General features: G+C 42.9%; 1 protein-coding gene across 1 annotated transcript; it reads right to left on the reverse strand.

Annotated features, from left to right (window-relative positions):
* Positions 1-1,111: 1,111 nt before the first annotated feature.
* On the reverse strand, positions 1,112-24,692 carry LOC118420891 (protein FAM78B-like). The gene is made up of 2 exons (XM_035827957.1): positions 23,969-24,692; positions 1,112-4,534 (listed from the first exon to the last, which is right to left on the reverse strand). Exons 1-2 carry the CDS (start codon positions 24,286-24,288, stop codon positions 4,003-4,005), a joined length of 852 nt encoding a protein of 283 aa, XP_035683850.1. The 5' UTR covers positions 24,289-24,692; the 3' UTR covers positions 1,112-4,002.
* Between the last annotated feature and the right edge of the window lie 6 nt (positions 24,693-24,698).

Below are 24,698 nucleotides of genomic sequence, written 5' to 3' on the forward strand. Positions count from 1 at the left end.
TGGCAGGCTATCATTGGTTGAACTGATAATTATGATGGACAGCCTTTTGTTTGCCACATGAAACTCGTTTTCGATCTATCATGGCCGCCACGTGAGAAATGTGTATATAGAAGCTAGCAGAGCATGTGTAATTAAGTAGGATCGCGATGTTGTTCTATGTTCAAACTTCAAACAAGGGAGAGAATGGCGTAACCTACAAAACTGCAGAATAAGCCCTCTCACAGATATCAAAATCCCATTTGCAGCGACAGCAATTCTAGGTAATGTGTCAAAGGTAAAGTCCCCGTAAAAGAAAGAATCCTTGTCTCGACCTTTGTTTTTATTCACCACATAACAATATCCAATCGGGTTTTGTTTTCTTTTAAGGGGACTTTACCTCTGACATATTACCTAGACATCCTGTCGCCGCACATGTGTTCTGATCTCCGTGAGAGCGCTTATAGCAATCAAACAGAATTTGAGCTGCATTCTTTGCATTTTGCCTCGTCGCGTTTAAGAAGTGCAGTGGCATGACAGGTGCATTACATTGGTGGACACAAACCAAAGACCTGTATATCAAATTACAAGGACGTTATGAAGTGGCAAAACTCATATAACGTTAGTTCACTGACATGGAATATACTCTTATTACAGGTGGGGGTACGAAGATGCCAACTATGGTAAGTTAAAAGTTTTTACATTTTCAAGTTTACTCATTGTTGTTCGTGTGTTAGAAAAATGCCACCGTAGATATTAGTGAGGCAGTCTGAAAAGCTGAACAAAATCATTCAGATTTTACGAATTTGTCAGTTTCTGACACATTTTGGTCCATCCGCAGCCACCAAGAGCGGTCACCAAATCTCGGCTGTGTACGCAATGGTTCAGCGCCTGCTGCAGTAAGAGTCAAGATCGCTAGACGGCGCATCGCAACGGTCTGGCTTACCAAGCAAACGAATAAAGCGTCTGGTCCATGCAATGATGAAGACCTTTTCTCTGATCAAGGCATTTGTCATCCTTCCTGATACAATGTGTTCAGACTGATAGCTCTACTACCATTCTCATTAAGATAAGCGAATTCTTTCTAAGATCACAGAAACACACAAAAACTATAAAAAGGACAGAATACCCGGTGGACCAAAAGAAAACTATATTTCACGTAGCACCATTTTTCTAAGTCCAACAAAAAAAGGGTCCAGCTAAAACCACACTTCTAAACAAGCCACACACGTGACTACAGGTATTTGTCAGCATTTACTGCATCAAAATCAAACCAAACTGGATTTGTATGTACATTCTTTCCTGGATATTCATACATTTTAGCACCGTATTCTTGCAACACACGTCATTTAATTACACAATTTAACACGCATTTATCAGGCTTTGTGTGTGTACTGTGGTATGAATATATGCCTGGTACATTCTCGAATTCTTAAAAATAAAACTACAGGCCTATAGACAAATTCATTAGCATATCAATGACAACTACTGTGCCCTTCGAATCATTGAGAGCTTTTTACATAGACAGGTCGTATGGCACCTTGGGAAGTGGTATATTTCATGGATAAGAAAACGGCATACTCTATACACTTATAAATACTGCAATAAAAAAATTAAATAGTTCACAGTCTTTGAAACATTGTGTATCTGAAAAAGTCTTGAAACAAAAGTCAAAATTCAAATCATTCATATTGCATTCGATGTACACTTTCTAAAGCCTATGTATGAGTATTAGTAAATACTGTATCCTGCAATTTCCAACTGTATGACGATGTATTTTGATTATATAAGTCACAGACACTACTACAGAAATCATATTGTGCGAAGTTCAAATTCGACATTTTTCCATTTGTGTAAAGTTTGGAGCCATTCACGGTATTTTTGTACCAAGTAGGCTTAACTTCAACAAAATTCTACATAACAATATTGCACAGACACAGCCTTAATAACAGCTTGCATTGTCAATACCAGCAAGCAAATTCATCTAAAGTAATGGTTAAAATCATGATAATTGAAAGCAAATTTGTCACGGTAGTTAAGGACATATTGTGATGGGTAACGTTACATATAGGTACAAATTTAGATACACATGTTTCCACAATGAGTACCAGTTCCATGATGAATAAATACATTTGAAATAAATAAATCAACAAACAAACATACGTTATGATTTATCTATATTGCTTCTAGCCCCAATCGACATCTTGACTAAACTGAGTCATATGCATGCAAAGCCTTTCTATACAAGTTGCAAGTTCAAATATCGACAATCACTACCATAAAACTAGTAAACCATATGGGCTCACTGCAATGTGATTTCTTAGAAGTCAATTCAAGGACATTTTCATCACGCTCCTTGTTCCAATCGCCATGCTGTGATAAGTTAGGATGTTATGACCCAAATGGCGTCGCTTAATGTGGACGATTCATGCATCAAAACAACATTGATCGCTGAGCATAATGGAACTACGATAGTTCTTTCTGTTTCACGTCATTTGTAACATCTACAGTCAGATGGTGACCCGCAATTACGTCAAGCACACGTCATCTGGATGTCATCAGATTGTGCAAAGGGATGGTTCGTTGCTAAGTGTCAGAGGGGATGACCATGCGTGCGGGGATGGTCCAATGTTAAGCGTCAGAGAATATGGAGGCACCCATCGAGATTAGAAGCAAGAGTATTGCGTCATTCTTCAGCTGGAGGGCCAACAGGCGCATATGGATGTGGTCGCTGTACTACTTGAACTCTATTCTAAACCATCATTTGTAAAGAAATATAACAATAGGTAGCATTATCAAAGATCTAGACTATTGTCTCGTTTCTTACAAAACATATCCCAAACATCCGCTTGATTCACAATACAGATATACAGTTCTCGAAAACTCTACCCAACTCAGTTCAATCACTGCCTGTTCGAGTACTGTAGATTATTCTTGACTATTAAATAATATGTTATTGCATCCTGCATTTGCGTAGCAATGGCTTTAGGGACAATTTGACACATTGAGCACAGACAAAACACTACCAGTGGGCAACACACTACCAGGTTCCTCCTATCAATGACAATGACAATCACAATGCCGTTTTAAACTACCTGTGTCAAATACGGCACATTGTGAACAACAATGTCTTAACCGCGTACACAAGGCATTGTGATATCTTTAAGGCAAGTTAGTCGGGCACATGAAAGCAAGAATACAGTTCTTCGTTACATCATGGACTACATCAATCCATTTTCCTCTGTATTCCGACAATGCGCTAAAACCTGAGAAAGGGGATATTTTGGTGAGTCTTGTTTTAGTTTGGGTCGAGTATGGAAGCACACAAAAACTTACAGATAGTGCCCTCCTTTCCTCGTACAATTCTGAGACACTGCATCAACAAGTAAAATAAATAAGTATTCCTCACCGAGGTTTGTTGCATCAAAGACGTTGCATATAATACGTTGCAAATCAGAGTTAACACTGATGATAATTCATATTTGCACACCATTCAGAGTATTTGTACATTCTTCAGAGTCAGTATATTTTCAGGTAACACTCCTATTGAGAGCGTAAGAATGTACAACATATGGCCATGCTAGCACGATCCATTTCATCAATTCATAATATAACAGCCTTTTCTTGAGATGTCCGCCATGTTTTGTTCTGGCCATGCCGGATGTTGATTTTCCCACAATGCCTGCTGCCTCCGGTTTTAAAAAGCCGGTAGGGTACTCAGAACGTACCCTTATATATTTCGGGGTTTACCCACATCATTTGATTTGTAAGGTGACAGAATTGCAACAAAGTTGCCTCAAATTGAGATTTGAATGTTTTGCGTACAAGATTCATGTAAAGCTGGTTCTTGGGGTGAGAAGATTTGCATAGTCCGGGACTTCACTTTTACAGACGTAGCTGATGTTACAAATCAGTTTCTTCGTCTAAATTTTCTTCTGAATCTTCGATAATGGACTCGAGAGTGGGTGGGGCAGGCAATCCCCGGGCACTGGCAGCGGCGAGACCGGCATGGCCGAACAGCTGGCGTCATCGCTGCGCCTTGGGAGGCACGACCACGACAGGCGGGCCCTTCTGCGGCCTCCACACCAGCATCTGCGCGTCATTCGCGTTCGGTTTCCTCAGCGCCGTCTCCGGGATCGGCTGGTTGTTTGTCAGAATGTACGGTTGCTCTTGTTTTCCCGTGCCGATCAGACGGGCCCGCTTGCCAGCGTCCTCTAGCGGTTCCACCTCGATCTGCAGCCTCATTCTCCACTTGATAGTCCTAAGCGGACGCACCTCTCCCGAGTCCAGATTCATAACAGCCAACCAAGTGGTGAAGCCCTGGTCACGTGTTATCCGGGTCAAATGTGGGAAGTTACCACTGCTGACGGGGGTGTCCCACGTCACGGAGGGGTAGAAATTGTCGTTCATACTGAGTTCTACCTTCAGCGGACTGTGCGTGGGACCTTCCACTACGGCCACCTCCGTGGTAGCGCCGTACCAGGGATACAGCACTCCATCAGAATCACTGATCATCTTGTACTCCCCTGTCTTCAGAGATGGTATCTCCCAACTGGAACTGCAGAAAAACACAAAAAGGTGTTTTTACATGTTAAAATATATCTAAAAAAAATACAAGGTAACTAAAACACTCAGTATAGTCGTTATTCTTTCCCACAGTAGACTAAATGAAAGTCGCAGATGTTATGACGGATCAGCAGTAGTAATAGGAGCGCCATGCACAGCTGACAAATATCGCCATTGTGTAAATGAGTAACCGTATATTTTCCCGCGCGAATGAACATATTGGTTTTCCGTGTAGTTTACGCACGGGCGGAGTCGGCCGCCTCTTCACCAATAAAACACTTTTTTATCGTCTGAAGCTCTTTCTTGAAAAAAATTCTTGAGTTGGGAATCCAAAAGAGAGAGAAAGGCTTCAAAATGACCTGTCATGTTGCTGACATCCTTTTAGGCATGGATGTATCTTCGTAAAAAGTGTCCCGTCGCGATTCTTGCGGCCTGTCTGCCTACGTAACACCCACGTACAGAGTCTGACTCGATCTCTGTCAAGTCAATTAGACTCAAGGTTTGACGCACAAGCGTCTGAGATAGTGCTCTAAGAGTAGGCTTGAGAAATACCCGCGGCGAACGGATAGGCATTCAAACGGGGCGCTTATGTTGTCCGTCAGACAAGAGGCATTGCAAGCTGTCTTTGATAAGATAAGAACAATTTGAGGCAAGTTTCAGAGCGTATATCCTTGGGCCTTATGTTATGAGAGCCCGCTGTCATCATTTATTTCTCCTCATTGTTAGAAATAGCCCCTTTTCGCATGTCTCTACAGTACCTGTCCTTGGTGCTGAAATGGATTGTTATGTACTTCTCTTGACGCAGCCCTGTGTTTTTACACACATAAATCAATTCAAAGAGCGTACCATAGAACTAATTTAAATAACAGAAATAACAGAAATAATCTTCAACCCGATTTTGGCGCTTTGGGTTAAGAGGGAAATAGGAACAGATAGCTTCCATTGAACACGTTTCATGTTACTGGAATATCGGCTGTTCTGTCACTACGTTCCAATGTTTATGTCTCGTGTGATTTCACCACTTGTGGTGGCATAATTTTAGAGGACCATATGTTTGTGTGAAACACGCCCTATTTCATTCCGCCACATATCAGTGCGTTATCCAATAGTTATGTGCCGTTTGATTTCATCACTTGTTGTGGTGTGATTGTACAGAAACGTATGTTTGCGTGAAAACATCGCACGCTCAGCTTCATTCCGCCACATATCACTGCGTTATCAAATGTAATGTGTTGTGAGATTTCACCACTTGTCATGATGTGGTTGTACAGGATCGTGTTTTTTTGTGTGAAAACTTCGCACGCTCTGTGTTCCATTCTTCTACCTGTTGCTGCGTTATCCAATGTTTATGTGTCTTGCGTTTTTACCACTTGTCGTGGCGTGATTGTACAGGATGTTATGCTCGTGTGAAAACATCGCATGCTCTGTTTCATTCCACCACATGTGACTGCGCTATTCAATGGTTATGTGTGGTTGTGATTCTGTCGTGGCGTGGTTGTACGTATACAGGATCTTGTGTTTGTGTGAAAACACTCTGTTTCATTCCGTCATAAATCGCTGTACTATCCAATTGTTATTTGTCGTGGCGTGATTGTACAGGATCGTGTGTTTGTGTGCAAACACTCCGTTTCATTCCGTCACACATCGCTGCGCTATTCAATGGTTTAAATGTGTCGTGACGATTTTGTCGTGGCGTGGTTATACAGGATTGTATGTCTGTGTGAAATCATCGCACGCGCTGTTTCATTCCGCCACATATCACTGCGTTATCCAATGTTTATATATGTCTCGTTTGATTTCACTACTTGTCGTGGCGTGATTGTACAGGACCGTGTTTGTGTGCAAACATGGTACGCTCCGTTTCAATCCACCACATGTGACTGTGCTATCCAATGGTTATGTGTGGTTGTGATTCTGTCGTGGCGTGGTTGTACGGATACAGGATCTTGTGTTTGTGTGAAAACATCGAACGCTCCGTTTCATTCCGATACACATCGTTACGCTGATAGCGTTTTCCCACTTCCGGAGTTAATGTCCCGGATATTTGGGTCGTTCCCGCGGATTTGGCCGTGCTTACCGAGCCCGCAGAGCAATTACCGCCACATTGTTTCCTGTTAGAAGGCGTCTGTTCGTATCGATTCTATTTCCCCACGCGGCCACGCATAATACCTCCTCCTAATGTACAACAAACCAAATTCAATTCTCTCAGGAAATATCTGCAAACACTCAGCTTTTCATTCGCAGTTACGTACAGAGACACATATTTTTTCAATATAATCTTACGACGGCCTTGTTAAATGATGCGGAATATTACAGACAATTTCAGGGCACTAACTTACATGTCTTCAAGTTTAGTTTGCTCCACGTTATATCATGTCGTAAACAAGACGACCCACAATATGGGGATATTTTATACTATTAGGGTTACAAAAGTCTGTTCAAGTATTTTGACTCCATTTTGGCTGACATTCTCAAACGAAAACAAAACTTTATCAGAAAATTACAGGATATTTTCAGTCAGCGTGTTTTAATACTCTTCACTACTTTGCAGCTTAAACTGCATTGATTAAGTATGCATTGATTATTTCCTGTATGTCGACAGCCACCTAATAACAACCGTGGTTTCTTCATTATCACTAATATCTTTTTAATGAAGAAACGAGGAATGAAGCAATACCTGATGATAGGTTCGTATGAAAACATTCGCTCATTAATGCTGGAGAGCCCTCGGGACTTCCTGATTTTAATACGTTACATTTCAGACACAACACTGCAAGAAATCTAATTCTTTCACCACGCTTGAACCCCATCTTTTTTGGCTGTCCCTGGCCTGGGGGTGGGGGGTTGGCTCATTCGGCCCCCTCACAATTTCGCAACGGCTTACTGTACGATCATTAACTTTGCAGGGGGTGATGTGCTCGTTAAGTTTTATATTTCCTGAAATTTAGACATCATTATGACTTAATATGACGTAATCATAACTAAAGATGCATTTTTGTCTGCCTTTATGCGCGCATTACAATTACAGATGCTTACGTATGCTTACAGATCAAACTTCGTGTAGTGCAAGACATTTATCATTGTCGATTCAAATGAAACTCTTAAAAGTCACCACTGTGTAGATTACCTGTATGCGGATGATACGTCGGTCTGCCGAAACGTATCAAAATGTCAAATCCCTATTCATTACACCAACCCTAACTTATTCTCCACGGACGCCAACAATTCGATGAAAGACGGAAAGCATCTGTGACACCACCATGGGACCCATGGACTTAATGATTGCATCAGGAATCGTTAGCATGTTTCCTGAAAACCCTTAATGAACAATACGTCCCTGACTAGATAGTCAGAACTTAAAGGTGATCCATCTTTACTGTCTACCTTTGACGGATATCAGAATCGACTTATACATGTACAAACACTGAAACTCAAGTAGCAAGGCCTGCCGTTCCTACAAATATCACAATACAATGGGTGTGCTATGCTATATTAAGGCCACATGGACTTAATTTTTTGGATGACATCCGCGCGCGCATTGGTTTTCGCCTGTTCTTAAAAAAAGCTGTAGAACTTGTGACCCAATAGCATCCCTGGTCAATCAGACTTTTATGCTTGCCAGATTATCTGCTCCCCATGGTAATGCGGGTATTATGGTCAGGGCATGGTACCTTGTTCCCGTCCTTAAACAAAGCAACAAAACACTATTAAAATGGCGACGATTGTCTAGTATAGTCTTACTAGAGGTGAACACAAGACAAAACCAAGCCTGGGAAAGAATGGACTGAATGTTAAGTCCTGTGGTTTAGCATCATTGTACTGTGCTTTGCTGGATTTTCTCTCTTTTTTTTTGCCATCGCGCATTAGTTTCGGGGTCTCGTGAGGATGTCATCCATAAAATGAAGTCAATGTAGCCTAAGTAGTACATGCATTAGCATAGTACATTTCCGTACAGTGTAAGTTTAGACGCATGTATCATCTAGACCATCCACCTCCAGTACGTTATACATATTGAAACGAAATTACAAGGAAACGCAGTTACGCAGAATTGCCGCATTTGTCATTTCCTGAACGCTTCTTTGCTGCCGCTTCACTACAAAGTAGCGGAGGCGGAAGATGTACCGGCGAGGGGCATTAGACTTCATAAGGTGCAGTCGTTTCACGCCGGTGATATATGTGTGGTATTAGTGGTGTACGGTGTGAGATAGAATTACCTCTGTGTGAGTTACTGTGTTGATAGTGTGCCTTGAGTTACTTAAACGATTGAGCGTTTTATGTTAACGTTATTGGTATATTTTATGACGCGGAGGGAGATATGTATAGTAGCATTTTATGTTATGTTATTAGATTAATAATAACTGTAGGAGTGGCAAACTATCGTAAAAAAATTGGATATTTTCTGAACAGCTACTTGGCGACAGAACGCACATGGTCAATGTGTCGTTAGCAAACCTCGCTTTGTGATTTTTCTATTTCATTTTGTTTCACTTTATCGTTCATTGCGTATGAATAAAATTGTCTAGACACGGCATTCTAAATCAATATCATTCTTCATAAATGGCACTTTATTCTATATAAAAAGGAAATGCTTTCTTGTCTATCTTTATTACAATAGAAGATCTATTATACGAGCTCTAGGTTCAGGTAACTTTAAAACTTACGCAAGAGTTTCCCTAAACTTAATAGACTCTTACTCAAGAGGGTCGTGTAGAGTTGAACACGTAGTTGTTAGGAAGTTAGATTTAGCTCTGAGTTCTCGATCGTTCCCCAGATAGAACACTTCAGACCTTAACACGGCCTGATAGACTCCCCAGGATTTCGCACAAATGCCAAATCACGATTTCCATCAACTCAGAAGATTACCACTTGTCAAAGCTGGGTATTTTTCATCCGTTAGGAATACATTAACGGTGCCAGCAGGACGCGTTGATATGCGCAGGCAAATTTTCCATAATCCGAGGGCTCAAATTGGGTCAACTCAAAATCCATTACCAATCTGGGTGGCAAGTCACAGGCTGGGGAGCCGGTAACGAGCACTTCAGGAAGGGACCGTATCAAATTCTCCGCGATTCTCAGTAAACAGAAATCATCTTTTAGCATTACAGGTGGAGAAAGGAGTTTGCAACTTGCCCGGCCCAAGATATCACATTAGATAACAGATCGTCTAAGCCACTAGAAATTTTTGATAAAGACATATTTTCCGTCGAGGTTTTTCATTTTTTCATGAAATACGTTTAGATCTTTCCGTCATATCAATATATAGATTATTTCCAAATATTTTTGTCCCCAAAGATTACCTTTTCAAAGATTTAAATACGTTGGGTTCCATAATACGTTGGAACACACACACACGCAAGCATCCCTACCATCATTACAGTTAACATTGTTAATGAAATTGTATTTGTTATAATCACAAATTATCAACTCAGGCCTGATTCTGAGATTGACATCACCCGTCCATGTACCTACCTACGTGAAACTGACGGGGATTTGCGCCTTTATCCTTCCTATAACTCCCATCCGGAGAAAACTCAATATTTCCTGAGACCTTCAACTCCGTCGTTATCCGCTTGTCGGACACGATTTTGTATAGCAGGTAAACCCTTCCTTAGGGGAACTGTAATCTCAGTTTGGCAAGGGGAACGGCTCCTGGTCGATAGTTATCACGGACAAGTCTATCGAGTTGTTACCTGAGGCTAGGTGGGTATGGTTAATGCCCATTCGTGCGTGGGAGTGGGCGGGGGTAGGTAAGAGTAAGTCCACAACAACTTATTGATGACATCCTTTGGTCCCCCTTAAAACTAATGAACGCGGGCGAAAAAAGAAAAGAAAAATTCAGCAAAAAACGTGCTGCTAAACCGCAGGACTAAACATCCAGACCGTTCTTTTCCAGGTTTGGTTTGTCTTATGTTCACCTCCAGTAAAGCTGTAAGAGACAATCGTCGCCATTTCAATCATGTTTATATATGTATTGCCATCCTTGTTTAAAGAAGGAACAAGGACGCAGTGTCCCCTTGCCCTGACCACGTGCACGTGTCCCTCCTACCCTGGAGAGCAGGTCCTCTGGCAAGCATGAGGTTCTGATTGACCAGGGATCCAGTGCTATTGTGTAACATGTGGCCACAGTTTTGTTTTAGAACAGGCGAAAATCAATGCGCGCACGGATGTCATCCATAAAACTAAGTCAGTGTGGCCTAATGAAAGTAACTAAAAGTTTTGAACGAAAATTGTGCAATTTTTGTGTGTAGGAAAGCGTTGAAGGACCGGAGATATTATTGAATTTTTCTTCAATAATTTAGATCCAGGTCCTGATCCAGGAATCATTTTAGGAATTCGCAATCTTGGTGAGATGATGGGAACAGATGGTACAGTCTGCAGGAAACTAGGTCACAGATATTTTCTTCCATGTATGTGTGTCAACTTTCCTCCCGGTCTATATGGCAGAGCAGTTATGTTTTCACACATGTTGGTTTGTGCATTTGAGTGGGATAGCTGCAAATTTACGAATGCTTCTCCAGCTTGCTTGTTCACTTTGTTCCGCTTAATCGGTAAACCGTCTGCCATTTTACACGAAACATCTGTCCTATTTTAAGTTGTAACACACCAGTTTGTACAATATGTGCCGACTGCGTAAGACGAGACTGATAGGCTTGATGCACTCACACTGGGATGGGCCCCTCCTTTTTTCGGTAAGTGTGGTGCGTTCTTGAATCGGTACTCAGTGTGTGGCTCTCCTCAAACACGGACGTCCAGCTTTACATCCCATCCGATAGGACGCCCCTAACCGAAGCTAGGTACATGTCATTTTTAACCGAAGTGTAGTATGTTTTGTGAGCAAAAAAGTGTGCAGTGCTTTTCCAAGGGTACAACATTTGGGCCTGCCATGGATACAAATCCCGGACCTTTCGTTTCTAAGTCAATTATCCTAACCACAAACCCACCTTGCCACCTAAAGTGGCTTTTATGGGGGGACAAAATGTATGTAGGTAATGCGTATCAAAGATATAAATATATACATTACAAAGTGTTATTTTAGAGCATCGTCTTGACGTGATAACTCCAGAGGGATCGAAATGAGAAGAAACAGTGATAAAACGCTATTACAAGATAAAATGATGTATGGTGACTCTGGTGACATCTAGTCATGATAGATCAGGAGTCCCACCGAATGATGACGTCAAAGTAAAAATGGATTTCCTTTCCCAAATGAGTAAGAAGTCGAAGGTCTTGTAGCTAAATAGAATACTAGTATTACATGCCTGACATCATTATGTAGCAATTGGTTGTTCTATGAAAATGATTCAATTATTGTTACTATGCAAGCATGTGTTCTTTGTGTTACAGATAGGGCAGTGCAATCTGTTATTTCTAATAGAAGCTAACACTGAAACCGAATCAATAGAAATCAAGCAGAATCAGCCGGCATGAAGAATCCGTGTCATATTCCCGTACGTCCTACGGGAATTCCAAATGGACCTATTACCTCTTCACACCTCCTAATGCCGTCTGAATGAAATTTCTTGTATATTCCTGGATATTTGTAGTGCGTTCTAAAAAAAATCCGGCCGGTAGGTTCTCCATCGAATGAGATCAGAATGTTTGGAATAATGTTGTAATGACTTAGAATGCGGTCGTACAGCAGTTAGAATAGTAAGAATAAACTTTGAATGCTGTTCTCCACCTCAAATGAACCTCGAAAGTTTTGAGCATGATAAAAACATTCGGGATGGCAACAAGAATAAGTATGAATGTCTTGAAGGTAGGGGGGATTTCTAGAATACACAACGAATTTCCAGGAGTATACAAAGAATTTTACTCAGATGGCATTCCGACTCATTTTGATTCTCGTGTGAAGGGGCCTTAAGTAGTAACGTTACATCCATAGTTGCAATCTATGACTATACTCACACCAGAACACACGCACAGTCCCCACCCCAGGATAACCACGATCAATAAAAAACACATCTGGATCTTAACCGCCCCGAGACGAAATTGAAAAGATTACAAACGAGATGTTAAATAAGAAATGGGCTGCAGGACGAGTTCTGGCACTTCATTAGGCCGTGTGAGTGATGGGGTAACGGCGGGATACATGGTCCCCACTCCATCATCAACAACAGAGGACGTACCGGGGAGCATCTTCACTGACGTAGCGCGAGCAGAGGCGCAGTGGTGGCAATTAGACGTTCGTGATGGAAACAACAGTCAACAAGAACACATACTAAATATGCCCTACTGGGTTACTGTAATGCTAATTGGCTCTCCCTGAACGCTGTGTTTTGTGAGTTGTCAGTCTTGTTATTTATGAAGATAAAACTTACTTGCACAATTTGTGTACAAGATACTTCTGCTACATGTCAACAACCATTCCACACAGCCAAATACATGTATGAGACTGATCAAGACTATGTAGGATGGGGTGAGATTGTGCTTTTACAACTGGTGGAATTTACGTGTAGTTCTTTACTGTTTGTAATATGGTGGCAGCAGTGGGATTTTGTAAACGTTGTGTGCCATGTCCTGTACAAACAGCATGGTTCTGGTCCCATCCAATCAGGTTTGCGATATAGTTAAAGTGCCTGATCACACACGTCGTACGGTCGTTATGCTTCTAATCTTAATTACACATGTCCTGCAAAAGAAAAGCTGGTTTGTTACGCAAAAGGTCGCTAGATTCTTGCCTGAGATTGGTCCTATCAAGTCCTGCCTGGAAATTATACGCCATAAGGATCGTACGACGGGGTCCTACAACGAGTGTGACCGAGTCGTAAGAACGTAAGAAAGAGAGGCACCGTCGTACGATGTTTCACCGCTGTTTTGTTACGCAGAAATTACGAAGCTGATGGGCGGGATCCTTAAACATCAGGTACCCTATTACTTCATACAGTACAGCTGTGCTTTAGAAAGTAGCTACTCCATTAGTTCCAATGAGCACGCTTGCGGGGCCGCGCAGGTACCAATCAGTCTTGACCTCGAAAACCTTTCTTTGATCTCAGGCCCTCACATCCTTGGCGCCGCTCATACCAACTTACATCTTATCTACAAATAGATGTAATCTTCGGTGCACCCGGAGAAAATTACATCTTTTGATTGTCCCAACTTTGATCCCCGAACACCCATTGATTTTCTCCTCTAGATACACAATTTTCCCGCCGCGCTTACATGTGGTCCACTAGTACCTTTGACCACAGAGCTAAGTCTTATAGCTAGTTGAAACCACCCATTCCCACCCCTTCATACATAGCCTGCCGCACAAACACACACACTGAATGCAGACTGATTTCGGCCCACTTCTGCGTTCTTGAAGATGCAATGCCAACCTTTGCGGGTTACTAATTTTATGGCTCAGTTTATCACCGCATGTGCACACGGCAACATTAATCAGTCGGTAATGCCGGGATAGGCGGCAAGCCAAGTGGTAGGTGGGTGTTTTCCGGCTTCCTGTCATGTATATGCTCTATCTGTCTGTCTGTCTGTCTGTCTGCCTGCCTGCCTGCCTGCCTGCCTGCCTGCTCCACCAAGAGGTATTCTCCTTATGTCCAGCACGTTCAAGGTGGTATCTCACTGCACCTGGGGCACCGGTGCGGCATTGCAGGGTTCGTTCTCTGCGGCACTGTTGTGTTATTTTGCCGATTTTTTTTCTATAATTTAGATATTGCGTAATACGTAAAAGTATGACTTAGAAGACAATAAAACACAAAATCTTTTTTTATCTCTGAAATTCGTTGATTAGTCTTTCGAACCCAGCAGTGCCGCACCAGTGCCCCAAGTGCACTGAGATACCCCCTTTACAGATTCAGGAAAACACAACATACCCATTGCAACCCACTGGCAGTTACCAGCCCAACTGACCACACATCCTAAGTCAGAGTTCCATGACACTTTGTGTGAAGAACACACTTCGTGTGACGTCTCACGAGCCCACAACGGACATATTCGGCCTTCCTCGTGCACACGATAAAAACAAATATGTCCACTTCCACTTGCCCCCATGAGCATTGCTCAGCTAGCAGCCACACAGCGATCCTTCTACCCAGTTGGTAAAGCCAGGCTCAATAGTAGGAGAAATAGTAGAAATTGAAAAGATATAGACACATAACATGCCAGAGGAGTTAGCTGTCCGAGGGGTATGGTTTTTGGCCAGCTGGCATGTTATCTGGCTATAATTGTCCAATTTCCATTTTTTAAATTTTTCACCGACATGTGAATTATGTTATAGGCTACGACTTCCATAAGGACCTCATACGGACTTGAATATATACGTACGTGTGAACCCACCCCAATATTGATAGACAAATCACCACGATTCCGACAAACCATGTTCGAATTCTAAAGCACTTAGAGATACAGCAAACATCGGGCCAAATGGTTTGTCAGGAAGTGGCGTCGAAAAGTTGTATGTGGCATTTAGTTTCAATAACGAAAATGTCACAAGTTGGTATCTGTAGAAAGAAATTGCTACGACAAAACATCACTATGTTAAAGCCAGTGGAAGTCCACAACGCCAAGACTTTTAATTTACACCCTACTGACGTGCAGTTTCACACTCCCATGGGCAGAGCAAACCTTGGCACACTCCACCTGATGACTAGGAGTGGGGACGTAACAGACGACAGAACACGGGTATGAATGACGCACTACAAGCGACCCTAATAATGGCGCCATTTCTTCGTGAACAAGGTGGTTTCGGTATCACAGGAAAAGCGTTTTAATTCTCTGTTCGCTGGTATATCTTGATGGGGTTAGAAGAGCAACAACTCGTGTATTTTTTATTCATTACACGACTGTTGCGAGCCGTGCAACATTTCAAATGGAGCCCGTATTAAGTACTACTAGTACATTATGAGGACTTTTCATTCGAGTAATTGATTTTGTACAAGTACGTGACCGTACAATGTTAGGACATTTGATAAATACTTATTCTAAATGTCTATGAAAACCATCTCATTATAACTACTTTACAAGAAAATACATGGTCCCAATACAATCTCCAAGCAGATACATTGTTTTCCTACTCCATGCCTGTTATTGAGGCTAACCACCCATCTGCTCGGAGATTGCTATTCGTCATGATGCATTTTTAGGAGTGCTTGAGCAAGTCTGAACTTTTATTAAAAACGTACTTATTAAGGGTGATTTATTGCAAGTGATGGGGATATTGAAGGTTATTTTGGAGGTACTTTATTGGATTTCTCTGCCTAACAGGTAATTGTGTGTTGCACTTTAACTAGCGCCACAGGGGGCCAAATGACATGTTCACTCAAGTCTCTAAGTCATATTCATAGAATAGAATGATATTAGCTACCTAGCAGGGGACCTGGAAAGGAATTGGCACTATTGGCAGATTTCTTCAAAAGCCTACGTTATCAGGGTAACTTGGTATTAACTTCAAAGTTCATCAGAAGACATTCTGAAAGATTCGAGCATTTCCAACACGAGACACAGAACTTTCTTGTCAGTGGGATCAAAGAAGCCATCTTTATATCAGAGCCTTACAACCATCCCTTAACAGAGACGGTGGGCGCCATATATAGGCTTCCTGCAACTTATGATCCACTGCTCATCGAGTCACGTGTGCTATCTTCATAACGTTACGTGACAAGAGCAGTGGATTGTCCATTCATTGACAAAGACTGGAGCTGTACATCATCAGTCGAAAATTTGGGTAAGTCTAGTTTTCGTGTTTCAGATTACAGTTCAAATCCAGAAGAATTTTTATCACGCCGGGGGTACTTTTTAGATTCTGTTGCCTTTCCCATAGCTCAACGTGACTCTTTCATTTCCTCAGAAATGCTTGAACTTAATTTCTAACTCTCAGAAACGTAAAGCCTAGTTTGAGCCCACCCAAATACCCTACCATACACATACATACACACACACTGCCACGCTGCCGTTTAAAAATATTAAGTGGTAAAATCTATGAAAGCCTCAGGAAGCAAAAATTTGGGGCGAGTCCCGAGCACCAAGATCAACGGTTGAACTTCCACTCCCTCATCCACGCCTTGTCTTCACAATCGTAACATCAGAACAAAGTTTGCCACAATGCCGTACAAACTGGGATAAAGCGAAAGAAGCTTATGAGATGAAAGGTATTTCTTCGAATGCACTTCAAAGGGATCATGATCCTTCATCTCGCCTCTGTCCATCCACCGTGGTATCTGTTGGACCAGAGAGCCTAGTCAAAGCTATCATTTTGCCCCGCTAGCGCGGATGATCTATGGGCTGAAGTCGCCGCCCCGACACGAAAATACACCCGGCCTTGGCGAAGACTGCAATCACGCGGCATCAGCTCAAATATGGGATCGACCACCCCGTAATTGAGATCCTCTGGAACGGAGCCGAATCTTTCTCTGACATTTCGGAGCTCGAAGAAGAGTCAGGGATGCGAAATGCCGCTAGGCAGCCGGGTATAGCGAGCCGCCGGGTGGTAAAGTGCAGGGATACAGGCATAAACGCGAATCATTCATGCATTTAGAGTAATAATAAATTCGGTTTTTAGTCAATAAAGAATTTATGTTGTGCTTTCAAACTCCGGTTCTTTCATCCGTGGACGCACACCCCCGTGCCATCGTAAATTTCTTATACTGACTACGTTACATAATCGTGATTATTTACAACAGACTGCTACATTGTGTGTTCATTCGTAAAGGTCCTTTCGAAGTTGTACCCTGACTTCCACATCCGTCATCCGTGATTCTGAATGTCGTAACGCTCACACATTAGGGGCGATCCCTGTGTGTTAGTGTAAGTCGTGAAGGTTGACTGTTCACCTTTGAATTGGGCATGTTAACGGTGCTGGCGCTTTTGTAATCATCTGCAATTGCATGTGTTTAACCCTGCAGGGAGGGCGGGGTTTCAAATTAGGCGCTCTGGTGCCAAGTGGGACAAAGCGTCTTGAATGCCTTCCAGTTGAACAATTTCCTAACACAGGGACAATTCGAAGAAGTCGGCACGCCCGCGGTATAATCATCGAAAAAATATGGAAAAGGCATGAGCATGATTGTGCATCAGTGGGATCATTTTTTTCTGGATGATACTTTTTCTGCCCTCTAACTTTAAGAATAGGTTATTCGCGAGTTGTAAGACGCATATGATCCGTGATATTTATCAAAATTTCATCTATGCCCGCCTGGAAAGTTCACATGTGACATGTGGTGCTCTTGGGCATGACATGGCTTGGTCGCTATGAAGTACAATGATGAGAAACAACAGATGACATTTCCCTGCGACACACAGCTATATTCCGGGTGATAATTACCGCTGGTATTCCCCTCCAGACGTGCATTAAGTCGGCACTCCCCGGCCCGGCCCGGCCCGGCCCAGTTTTAATGGCCGGCTGCGCAGCCGTAAGTAGGGTAAGGCTACAGCAAGTAAATTTTATGGATGACATCACCGCGCGCATTAATTTTCGCCTAGTTTCAGAAAAGAAAAAAAAAGAATCTTTTTCCTCTTCGGGGATGGTCAGATAGACCAAAATATGCAATTGTTACATGTTGTGTTGTAGCCTAATAATCATACTTTTAGAAGTGATACTAGGGAGGTAGCCATGACTATAGCTGCAGAAGTGAAACTTGTTGGATTGTTGGAAAAGTGCCACCAGTATGGAAGCCATGAATGTAGTAGCCAGCTTGGTGATACAAGTATACCACACTAGCACCACTTTTACTACACTAGTTCACTTCTTTAATACAGGAATTAATGCCTTGTTAGTGATGCCACGTTTTGTCACTTCAAATCTTGTTGCGACGTTTATGGTGTCAAATTTAGACATCTTATTTTTTTTACCCATCTTGGTTGTTTTTTTTCGTGCTATCTCATGATTATTTTTGCACTGTGCATAGGATGTCATCCATAAAATTTACTTGCTGTGGTCTGAGTAGGGTAATACCGTGGCCCGGGAGGTCAGAGCACGCTATTATCAGTTTTCGTCAGGGGCTGGTGGAATCGCCGGGGACTACTTTCCGGTGGCGGAAAGGTCACGCCTACTCACTGAAAATGGAACGTGCCTTCTGGGGGCGGTAAAAAGGCGACCTATCTTATGTGATTCGCACATGTGATTGTCTTCACTTTTGCTATGATACATTGATGAAGGTTGGACATCCAGGTAATAGGATACTCAAGCAACTGGACATGATTCTGCATGGATATGATTTTCCCAAAATCATATGCATGATTCAGTTGCTGGAGTAACTGCTATTTGGCGGTTTTGCCATGATGCACACAAGACAGGTATCTTTGATTTCAGAACGAGGGGAAGTACATGTTGGAAAACCCTGTCAATAGAAACAAAGACAGATCGCTGGAGGAAGATACCATAAAATGCAAATCAGTGCTTATAAACCGACGTTGAAATGCGGTCCCAGTCCGACGTACGGTGATCGTAATGTTATCTGATTGAACAGATGATAAAAATGCATATATGCATTTTTTTCACAAAGTGCATTAGTGAACTCAGCCAGTAAAATAACAGATATTGTGTTTCCTGGAAAAATCTCCAGCAAATTTGGAAAATCTCCGTCTATGTTTAGATGTTGGTTAGTGGCTCCGTCTACCATTGATATTTCCCACAGACGGCTATAAAAACGCACTCTGCGTACTTCCGTTCTTCCCAAAGGCTGTTAAAGCTAAAACAGAAGAATATAGAAGTTGAACTTCTAACGTTTTTTGTCTAGTGACGTCATCAGTACCTACTGAGTGTTTATGACCCTCCCCTGACATTCTTGAGAAACCCCTTCATGGTTTTACCATTCCAGATAGCATCCGGAGATTATCGCAATCGAAATTGCAGCCGCACCAATAACGATGTTAGTAACCACACGTACGGTCAGTACCAAATGTCTTGCCATTTTCATTACACCCTTTTTTTGTTAAAAATGGCTTGCGGATCTTGTGCTAAACACGGCATCTGAAAGATTGTAACAAACGTGGTGAGATTATGATATCGTTGACATGTGCCATATATGCGCAAAGGTGCATGAATGGTCCCTGGAGGGGAGTGTCCATTTGTGACAGACCTTTGGGGGACTTTTAAGTTACGTTATACGCCACTGTTTTCCCCACGAGATAAAAGGTGAGGTAACGCGTTCCCTCGGCCATCTTATGTTCGACTCTCAAAGGAGAAGGGCCGTCGTCCAAAGGGAAAATGTTTTGAGACAGGTGATAACGTTTGTTATATGAGATGCCCTACATATCGTGCGGCCATGTTAACATTTCGACTTGTATTATACAAAAGCCAGTTCTCATGTGCAATATAGCTGGTATCTCACTGCACTTGGGCACTGGTGCGGCACTGCGGGGTTCGTTCACTGCGGCACTGTTGTGTTATTTTCGCCAATTTTTTGTAAGTTAGATACTGCGTAATACGTAAAAGTATGACTCAGAAGACAGCATATTACACAAAACTTAAGAAAATTCGTTCTTTGTCTCTGAAATTCGTTGAGTAATCTTTCGAACCCGGCAGTGCCGCACCGGTGCCCCAAGTGCAGTGAGATACCACCTTAAAGAAGACATGAGTATGATCTTTAGTCATGACTCTCCTTTATCAAGGCAGTGAACCAGCAACGAGGATAGACGCGAGTATGATCTTTAGGTATGACTCTCCTTCATAGTATCATACAAATAGGTTTACATCTAGATACAACAAAATAGACTACTGAAGCCCTAAGTTATTTATCAGTATGACAGAACAGTGACATCTTTGTGCGCTTCATAGCGGGGGTGCAAAGTCACAAATACCTTGACATATCACGATCTTCCAGCAGCTTGTGCTTTAACAAGTGGGCGGAAGCCGGCTCTTAAGAGCTATCTAAAAGTCCTATCTCTGTCTACTTAAGAAAGGCGCCAAAATTCTGGGCATGTCTGCCATTGGACCGTACCTTAATAAATCAACACGATTCTTAAGGGATGCCTACTGTGGATAAAAGTACACAAGGACTCGTCTCTTGTGACCGAATCACTTCAGCAACGAAATATAATTCCGCAGAAAAGTACCCCGACGGGTGCAAACAGTCCGAGTGTTGGAAATAATCCTCTGTCTTCAAAGTTACTCAAATAGAACAAAATAGAAACTGGAATTAGCGAGTATAAGTCGCAAAATAATGCAACTAAAACCTCACTGGTACAACAATACTAACTTCAGAGAGTGTGGCTACAAGCCGAGAGCTAATAATAGAGTTACATTCTATCGATATCGCCTGTTTCCAGGTATTTCCGTGACCGTGAGGCACCCAGGAAGAGAAGATAAAAGTGTTTGAACATGAATGCATGGTACTCTCGGCTAGCCGTCTTTCAACTCGCATCAGCCCTAATACACATTCAAGGCCATGGGATGTTTTCCCGACTCCAGCGCTTTAATGGAAGCCATGATCCCACTGTATCTGATGGCCGGGTCATGTCAGGTGCTAATATGCTCTAACCCCGCCTTTTGTACCGGGCCCAGTGGCCATCGGGTCGTAAATAGATCGATGCGGGCGTAATTAACTGTGGGCGGCCGGGAAAACCGCCGGGAACGCAGAGGAGGATGCCGTAGTCTACGAAATGCCTCAAAAGGACAAACTATTTTAGATTCAACCCAGGGGTCAACACAAGACAGTAATTGTGAGCTAAACAAGACAGATGCACTTTATTATAAAATCATACACACTTCACTCCGTAATGGTTGGGTAAAGATCAATATCATGGCATGCTATTTTAGTACCTTTGAACGATAATTGAAAAAATGCTACTAATAAGTCAATTCTAGAAGCTTTAATAAGCATCGCTTATGTTAGCAATTGTACGCTACACAGTGCATAGATCTAACGTTGAAGTCACCATGTAATAACGGAGAATACATCACATCGGTACAATTTAACGGCCTGTACGCATCGTCAAGTGCAGACTGTGTAAGTGGCTATTAAACAAATTCCAAAGCCGGTCAACCTGTTGCTAGATGCCTATTGCATGGACGGTCATTATTAGCCATCAATGGATTTATGTAGACGCCAATTTTCTGCTGTAGGAGAACAGATGGTGGAGCTCACAACAAACTTTCGTTTCGCTGATTATTGAAATTTACAGATGTCAAACAAACTTGCGCACACGCCAAAAGCATTCGTCACGTTCTGTAGACATGATGGCCAATGGTGAACACAACTGCACCACAGTTAGTAACTTTGCAAACAAAATCACTACATCATAAGCTACGGACGTAGCATTTATCCTGTGGCAATTTTCAGTGAATCGTAATATTTCTTCACTGCGACAGGCTATATAAGCGCATTGGAATAAAAGTGGAGCTATGAACGTTGAATAACTCAGTAGTAAACAATTGACTATTTTTAACGCCAAAACAGGAAACGTTTAATCAAATCATCATCAGCTGAAGTTGCTGGCTGCGAACGTTTCAGACGACACACATTGGTTACGTGGATTTTTGACAAGCGCATCACTGAAATTAATACTGATACATGTACCGTAGTTCCTTCATGTACTTGAACGTAGAAGTCCCCTGGGCACAGATAGGAGCTAAGGAAAAACATGCTATAGTCCCAACTTGCCAGATTGAAAATCGCATCGGAAGTCTGACTGCACATACGCATGACGAAATGTGACACTTGACGTCCAGAATAAGATTACGTAAAAAGCACTCTCCTGGGTTCCACGTCTTCGCACTTTAGATTAGAGGATAGGCGTCCCTACTGAGAACCTCACGGGCATAATTCCTACCCTTCGCACGACACGGGAATTATATTCAGTCGAACCTACTCAATCCAACTACGTCTCCGTGGCAACGGGATGGGAAGGTTTGCACTATCGTCTGATCAAGGCCCCCTAGGTCACGGTTCTGGGGTGATTCTCCATTCAACGCGGCACTGGTGGTGGACGCTATTCAGGAAGGCGGCTGGAAAATCACTGTAGCGATTTATTGAATATGTAGCAGATGTTCCATGAGACGCGACATTTGGTTCCTGAAGTGAGGAATAATGGAACACGGCACAGCGCGCTGCATCTGAGCGACGTGTGCCAATATTTACATGTGTAGCCCTCAGGGTTAACTCAGTAGGTATTTTAGTCTCCCGCTTTATTTTAGATCACAGAACAACGTTTTGGTATCAAAAACAGAGCGCTGTAGTGAGGTGCTGATCCTCTGCAGACATTAGTGGATCATCCCGTGGAAAGCTTGGTGAAAGGCGAAATACTAAAAGAAAGCCGGCGTCATCCAGGCTGGCCGTGTGACAGCCGTTCGCATCTGGGAAAACGCTGCGGCTGCGGCCGTATACATAGTAACTGTGCCACCAGGACCTTTGCCCTAAAAGGGCAACGCAGCGTTTCGAAACTTCCCGTGAATCCACACAGCTGAGAAATGGGTAGTTTATAGGCTAACCCTTTCCATTGCCTGCACCGACTTGTGTCATGTACAAAGCCTATAACAGTTTTGTACTTGCATTCAATCCCGGATAAAGGTATTTCTGATGGACAAAAATGCAGGGGGGGGAAATAACCAAAGAATTTGTTTTGACTTCTGAATCACAAGTTTTGTTCGCTGTTATCTTAGGATGTTTACAGAAGAGCGCCCTTGCCCTTCATCTTACATATATCAGCAACATCTAAAATGGTGAAACATCAAAATCTTTTTCCAATCGTCTGCATGACGATATCTATATTCCAAGGATGCTAATTGAGAAGAATAATTTCGACATTCCAATCTCTATTTCTAAGTCGAGGATTTTTGAGGTTGCATATTCACGCGTCAAATTACATTTTTATGCCCAAAGGTCCTGAGGTGACCTAGATGTAAAAGTGGTGTTTCGTAGCGCACATAGTACAAGATATTTATGTCTCCGGTTTCCGTTTGTTGACAATGGTTGGGACAAAACCTACAGTGATAGAGTCAGTCGTGTTGTGAAGTTGTGGCTGCGGAAGGGCGGAAGGTTATAGAAGGATGGCCTTTGGACTCAAAAGGCAGATCGCGACAAATCGCATGTACTGTAGCGCAGACTGCCACGGGATGGGAAGAAGACGTTCATGATCACAAGTAGATTCCAACAGCGCTAGCACACCATGTTTTGGCTACCCTTGTAGGTGACTCGCAACAAGTCGGCATGACAACAACCCAGGTCGTTTAGGGGCCCTGTTGAGTTTTACAGTTGTGAGCGTTTGTGGAGGAAATCTTAACATGATTTACCGTGTCATGAGCGATGGAACTAGAGAGAGGATAAGATAATAAAGGGAAAGAAACACAGCACGTAGATAAGAAAACAGGGAGATACTAGCGCTGTTAGATTATGAGGTGTTGTGATAGACGCCCGTGTGTTGAAGTGAGTGTGTGACCGTTAATCTTTGCGCTGACGATTATAAATAAACATCGCCTGTGTAGCTAGCATACAGATTTATTGCTTGAAATGCATGATATACGCTACGTGGAAAGAATAACACGGTAACTTACGTGCCCATGTTCCCGTACGTGTTGAAGAATTCCATGTGCGTACAGGCTTGTATCCACCCCACGGCCCATCTCCCGGCCCGGCGGATTGGCGGCACCGTTACCTTAGCGGACGCCCTGAAGTAAGGCGTGCGGTACTTCAACACAACGTCTGAGTACTCCTCTATGATCGTCGGTGTGGTGTCAATAGAAGCGTGCAGGTCAGTCACTGAAACCTTGAATTTACAAGCAGGGCAGCGGTTACACCCAGCACTGCTCTGAACGCACCCCATCCTCGATGTGCCGAAAGGATCTCGCTGGACCAGCAAGGAGAGAGGGAGCATCGGGCCACCGGCCTACATAGTCCCGCGGGGAGCACCTCAGGCGTACGGTGGTTTTACCGTCGTCGGAATCGGTGCTATTGAGTCCGTAAAGACACGACGATTTGAGGAAGAATGTGCCACCCGTGTCGGCCGTGCGACAGGAAAGTGTCCCTCGATGTCTCGCCAAGCATCGGCACTCGCAGAATGTGCGGTATACACACATCGCCATGTGTGTAACTCTAGCATTGCTATATTTGGCCAGGAGAAATGCTTGCCATCGCGTTTGGTGCCAGCTGATAGGGACAGTGAGCGCCTGATGTTTTTCCCCGACGGGAAATGCAGAGCGGATGAACAAGAAGCGCGTTTTGGCCACTGATAAGACCGCTATAGTGATGGCTGCTCTTTGCCAACGTTGTGGGTAATCATATGTG

Source organism: Branchiostoma floridae, chromosome 8 (genome assembly GCF_000003815.2).
Source record: "Branchiostoma floridae strain S238N-H82 chromosome 8, Bfl_VNyyK, whole genome shotgun sequence".
Classification (NCBI taxonomy): Eukaryota; Metazoa; Chordata; class Leptocardii; order Amphioxiformes; family Branchiostomatidae; genus Branchiostoma; species Branchiostoma floridae.

Coding starts and splice junctions, on each gene's coding strand:
- LOC118420891 (XM_035827957.1), bottom strand. CDS start 24,288: ATGCTCCCTCTCTCCTTGCTGGTCCAGCGAGATCCTTTCGGCACATCG. Junction 4,535..23,968: donor ACGTACGGGAACATGGGCAC/GTAAGTTACCGT, acceptor GTTTTTCTGCAG/TTCCAGTTGGGAGATACCAT.